Here is a 6000-nt window from a genome sequence, read left to right as displayed (position 1 = left end):
CATCAAGCCAAGGCTTTTCTTATCCTAGGAAGGAATTTGTTCTGATTTCATTTGATGTTGAAGGAGGATTTGTTTACTACTACTGATGTTTTGTTCTTTGATTCATAAGTATCATTGGAAACTCGAACATTTGTTAAATTATAACTTTTCAAAACATGATATCAACTTGTAACAACCAGCTTTGAAAAAAATCCAATGTAGGTGAAATACTTGATTTTTTTTAGCTAAACAAAACTTTAGTAAAACCCTTCCAGATCTTATGTTGCTTGCGAGTAAATAGTTAATATATGGTAATGTATAATGTAATAACAGTAAATTAAAATATCATTGAAAGTACTATCTTAAGAAAATACAAATTTTATTGATATTGAAAACACAGGTAATAGCACTTGCAATAAGAAAAAAAACAAGTTTTCCCATCACACAAGAATGAAAAACAGCTTGAATTAGTAAACTTTGACCGGGAGTAATAGAAGAGGATTTAAACAGATACAGGGGGCTTAAGAGCGAGAATGGCCTTCTTAATTCTCTCTGCAGCAGCTTGTAGGGTGTTAAGGGATGCAGCGTATGAAATCCTGATGCAGGTGTCATCCCCGAAGGCATCACCAGGGACAAGGGCAACCTGGATAATACCATATACAAATTAACTTACAATTTCCATAACCAAGGTGATATTTAATTCAATTCTACAAAAATATCACCTGCCCCTGTTCCAGAAAATACCGACACAAAGACTCTGAATCCTTGATCAAACCAAAGCCATCAACCTCTGAGCCGTAGTAATAGCTAAAATCAAGAAACAGGTAGAAAGCACCCTGCAAAATCCAAGTGTAAGAACCAAGATTATCAAGACCTCATACTGGACACAAATTATGGGGGGAACTTTATATAATAAACCCAAGGGAAATCTGCATAAATAGGGAATTTGACTAAAACTCGAAATATTTTTTCTGCAATTAACCCTAAACAAAAAGCAGACTACTTTGTTTAGAATGGCGTATACACTGTCATGCTTATGTCTACATATAGCAGACTACTTTGTTTAGTACCTGAGGTTCAGATATTTTTACACCATCTAGTTCCCCGAAAGCTGAGACCAAAAAATCTCGTCGTTCACGAAATGCTTTGACCATATGTGCCACGGCTTCTCCACCAGCGTATCCCATTCCTAAAGCAGCAACAGCCGCTTTTTGAGATATACTACTGGCACCTGAAGTTGACTGAATAAATAAAGACAACTTGTGTTATCAAACAAAAAAGTATAATATTACAAAAGTTATAATGATCATGACATTATTTTACCTGACTTTGAATTTTATTACATGCAGCAACAAAATGTTTAGGACCAGCAATATATCCAAGTCTCCAACCAGTCATTGCAAAAGCCTATGCAAATGCCGCCAAGTTAGACATTGCTAATAAGATATTGTTCAATAATTGAAGAATACACCTTGTGCCTTCATAGAAATGAAATCATCAATGCAACCTTATACCTTGGAGAACCCGTTGACTGTCAATGTACGTTCCCACATGCCTGGCAATGATGCAAAGCTTGTGTGGACTGCTGGCTTATATATAATGTGCTCATATATTTCATCAGAGAGCACCTGCACAGAAACACTATAAGTAATTAACATACTAAACTATAGAGGCGGCAATATGTTAATTAACATATCAATGGGTAATTCGGGTTTGCCACAATAGGGACTGGGATTGAGATGCAATACCAAAAGTCTTGGATGCTTTGCAACAACTCGAGCAATCTCTTCAAGCAATTTCTTAGGATAAACCGACCCAGTTGGGTTGGACGGAGAACAAAGAATTAGCAGTCTTGACTTTTCAGTTAGTTTAGATTCAAGAAGCTTCGGGTCTAATAGAAAATTTTCTGAGATACTTGCAGGAAGAATCACGGGTGTTGCATCAGCCAACCTTGCCATTTCAGGGTAACTCACCCAAAATGGAGCTGGAATAATAACCTGGAAGAGGAGAAATACTGTAAGATAATGAAAACAATTCCACATATAATACTACAAAAAAAAGTCGGGATTATCTTAGCATATATAGCAAAAAGGTAAATAGCACTAGACCTCGTCTCCTGGAGAACAAACAGCAAGGACTGCTTGCAGTATACTCTGCTTTGCCCCATTACTAACGACAACCTGGTCAGGTGTGTAAGATAAACCATTCTCCTCTACAATAAGACATGAAAAATGGAATTATAAATTTATGTATGAAACCTTAAATAATAGTAAAGCTGGAGAACATTGTTGTAATGTCTCAGATTATGGAACTTACCCTTTAACTTCTTACATATAGCTGTGCGTAGTTCAAAGGTACCCGCATTAGGAGTATACCTAGTGTAACCTTCACGAATTGCATTAATTCCCGCCTATTTATCATGAAATAGAGAGACCAACCTCTTTTAACTATAGCATTGAAACAAAATAAATGTGAAAGAATAAACGAGGAGCAGATAACATATCATCAAGTCAATTACCTCAACAATAACAGCCGGTGTGTCAAAATCGGGTTCTCCAGCAGCTAAACGAATGACAGGAACACCAGCTTCTACAAGAGCAGTAGCTTGGTCGGTAATAGCCACAGTTTTAGAAGGCTTTACGGCGTTAACTCTAGGGCTAAGCGTGATATCAAGTTCCATTTGATCAGAATTGCTTTCTAATATAACGGCTGAACAAATGGTAGACGACTTATGACCCCTTTTAGTCTCCAAAGATCTACTCAAAAAATAAAATAGAAAAAATCATATAGTGCTATAATGCTAGCAATCTAGCATCATTATATGTTGATAAATCTACCTTCAAAGGGTGAATATACAAGTCTTAAACGCAAGGCCCTATTTTGCAAGGAATTACATATATTGTGCCATATCAGATGGGGAGAATGACAACATACATTAAACACATAATGGATCATCTTATTTAACATAGACGTATACATAAAAAGTAGGGTTGAATCAAGTTACATTCAACATATAATGGATCACCTTTCCTTTGGAGACGGAGGTCACACGTTCAATCCTCACTCCTAATAAAATGTTTCCGTCTAGAGCGTTTTTACCTTAGGGTAGGGGTAAAGCCACCTACATCTCACCTCCCTCATACCTCCTGGAACAACCTTATACATTCTAGAACGCAAATTGGGTACTGTTGTTACTTTACTTTCTTAACATAGACGATAGGTGATTATTTTCAAATTCTTGTCCGGCGATATATAGGCTAGGGCATACCTTTAGGAGATTTCACATATCGGTCATATATATCGGTTTTGGTCAATAACGGTCAATATCAGGATTTAATCGAAAAAAAAGTTTTTACTTTTTCTTTTTTTCATGTTTAAACCTTAGTTTTTACATTTTTGAAAAATACTTATATAATTTTATGTTTACTATAAATAATCTTATGTTTAATGTAATGTTTTACATTTATTATTATATTTTTTTATATTATTAAGAAAAAAAGTAGCTTAATATATAATTTATAGAACAAAAAGGTAGAAATATATATACAGGTACCAACAAGGAGTTGCTTAGTGGTAACGGAACCACTTGGTGACCACAAGGTCCCAACTTCAATCCTTGCTTGGCACAAAAAACAATCCCTTTAAGATACCTGTTACCAGTAAAGCCTAGGCCCACATGTAAAGTTCTAAAGACACGGGTTCGATTCTTCGGGGTGCCTAGATCATGTGGAGATTAGGATGAAGGTATTTTACCGGCATCATTTAGATCATACGGGGCGAGTTGATAGGTATCTAATTGTGGTACCAGGGCTAGGGTCCCCCTCATTACCTTTTTTTTATATATATATAAGTAAAATAATCAAGTAGAAATATATGTAAAACATACAAATCATGAATATATTGCTAATATTTATTATTTTAAAATTAAATTCCTTTGTAATTTATAGTCCCATATATATACCCGCTATGACCGATATATCGCTTCAAGATATATTGCTACGACCAATTTTTACAACCTTGATTATCCCATACTATTGTTTGAGCATGAAACGAAAAGCACAGTGAAGGCGAAAGATTTAACCGTGACAACTACCACATTACCTGATTTCACAGCACAAACCTAATGAACCAAGAGTGATAGTGGTTGTCCTAGAATGAGAAAATAGTAATTGTCTGTATTATAGAAGGATTGAGATTAAGAGTGAATATTATTGATTCGACTCTGAAATGAGTGTCCCAAAAGAGCTTGTGCAATAAGTTTCAATACGCAAAACCCCTTTTGTCGTTTATGGGAACAAGGAAGCGTCAAAGAAGGTTCTCCTATCGGGACCTTGTATATTGTCGGAATATTGGCATCACTAGTATATACATATATCACGCCGAAACGGACTCGGTCTAGGGAGATAGCAAAGGAGAAAGTCCGAAACCTGCTCAGCTATCTGAAACCTGCTCATCTGCCTGACTCGAGACCTCCATTGGATCCGACTTTATCATCTGGATCTATCGCCTACAAGATATATATAATTTGGTCTGGATTGAATCCCGCCAACCCAGATCGGATCTTTGTCTCATCCGGCCTTGGAGCCTCTAGCGAACCTCCTCACTCAACATCCCACCAGAGCACCTACTAGGGGAAGACCTAAGGCCTCCTTCACTTGCAGAAGAGGCCAATCCAATCATAAGATGGAACCGCCGCTAGCCACTTGATTTGAAGTATATCTTTATTCCTAGATCCACCTTCGTATACACACAAACACACATATACATCCATTGTACATACGTACACTGATACGCATACTTGCCTAAGAGAAAATGAGACGAGTTGGGCCGACCCGATTAGGGTAATCCTAGCTAGCAAGGAAAGGCCAACCTAGTCAATCTGAATCAACACCATTGAATTTTGGCCCCAAATGTCCAAACTAAATTCCGATATCTATATGCGATCACCTATATAGGCTTGAAATTATTGTATTATAAATTTGATGTCACAATTCATATTGATATCATGTCATGGGTACATAACCAAGAATTTCCAAAATTAATTCCAAACAACTTATCAAAATGACATCAAACTTTCCATTTGGCTGCATTTAACTGAAGGCAGGACTATGACTTAATTCCATTGTTTGTCAACGCATAAATTCATTTCATAGCGGGGATTAAATATAAAAAATTTGCTATAGATATCTTGAAGTGATAAATAATAGAATAACCTGATTGGTATTGTTAATTTAACAATGAAAAAATAATAATAAAAAGAAGAGGGGTATAAAAATAATACTTGATTGAAAGATTGTTGGTGTTGAGGAGCTTAGAAGGAGAAGAAGAAAAGGAGACGATTGAACAAGTAGAAGTGGCTGATGATGATGAAGACTTAATTGATCCTGAACAAGATTGATCTCTGAATAATGATGAAGATATTTGACCCGCAGTAGCAGCCATTTATATGATTTTAGAGTTTGATTATGTTAAAATTCAAACCATCTACCAAACCATATATATACACATATACTATCTGTATATAGAGATGGGAGTGGGGGTTGGTGATGATAGAGGTGGTAGGTAGGTGTCTGAATCATCGGCAGACATTTTATTCAACATATTTTAACACAAAATGCATCTTGGAGTCTATGACTAAAAATTTTGTTATAGATTTACGACTTTGCATTCATTTTATTTTAGAGTTATCGACCTAAATCGTGCATGTGGTTTACCCAAATAATATAAGGAAGGTTTGAAATCTCAAAGTCAATCCTTTATAAAAAGATAAGGTTTTCCCATTTGGTCCTTTGACTGTTTGACTGTTTACTCCCTTCTGTTAAGCCCCCACGTGCCATTCACGTGACGGGTATTCGAATAATTTTACACCTATCTGGCCCCATTCTTTCTCTTTCTTCTCTTATTTAAAACGTGTATATATATATAATGGGGTTAACCAGAATGCTTCTAGGCCCCATTCTTTCTCTTTCTTCTCTTATTTAAAACGTGTATATATATATATAATGGGGTTAACCAGAATGC

At 36.0% G+C, this 6000-nt stretch overlaps 1 protein-coding gene across 1 annotated transcript; it reads right to left on the bottom strand.

Moving 5' to 3' along the window:
• Window positions 1-341: 341 nt before the first annotated feature.
• LOC122588969 (bifunctional aspartate aminotransferase and glutamate/aspartate-prephenate aminotransferase-like) lies at window positions 342-5599 on the bottom strand. The gene is made up of 10 exons (XM_043761195.1): window positions 5261-5599; window positions 2498-2735; window positions 2296-2389; window positions 2088-2191; window positions 1728-1976; window positions 1494-1607; window positions 1303-1386; window positions 1050-1220; window positions 702-815; window positions 342-622 (listed from the first exon to the last, which is right to left on the bottom strand). The coding sequence occupies exons 1-10, from the start codon at window positions 5419-5421 to the stop codon at window positions 482-484; spliced, it is 1470 nt and encodes a 489-aa protein (XP_043617130.1). The 5' UTR covers window positions 5422-5599; the 3' UTR covers window positions 342-481.
• Between the last annotated feature and the right edge of the window lie 401 nt (window positions 5600-6000).

The sequence above is a fragment of the Erigeron canadensis genome, chromosome 2 (genome assembly GCF_010389155.1).
Source record: "Erigeron canadensis isolate Cc75 chromosome 2, C_canadensis_v1, whole genome shotgun sequence".
Classification (NCBI taxonomy): domain Eukaryota; kingdom Viridiplantae; phylum Streptophyta; class Magnoliopsida; order Asterales; family Asteraceae; genus Erigeron; species Erigeron canadensis.
This window is presented reverse-complemented; position numbering and strand designations above follow the sequence as displayed.

Excerpts from the sequence above, each read along its gene's own strand:
- LOC122588969 (XM_043761195.1), bottom strand. The coding sequence starts at position 5,421 with ATGGCTGCTACTGCGGGTCAAATATCTTCATCATTATTCAGAGATCAA. Across the intron at positions 2,736-5,260 it reads ACCAACAATCTTTCAATCAA|ATCTTTGGAGACTAAAAGGG; the intron begins GTATTATTTTTA and ends TTTTTTGAGTAG. Across the intron at positions 1,221-1,302 it reads GTAATAAAATTCAAAGTCAG|TCAACTTCAGGTGCCAGTAG; the intron begins GTAAAATAATGT and ends TTATTTATTCAG.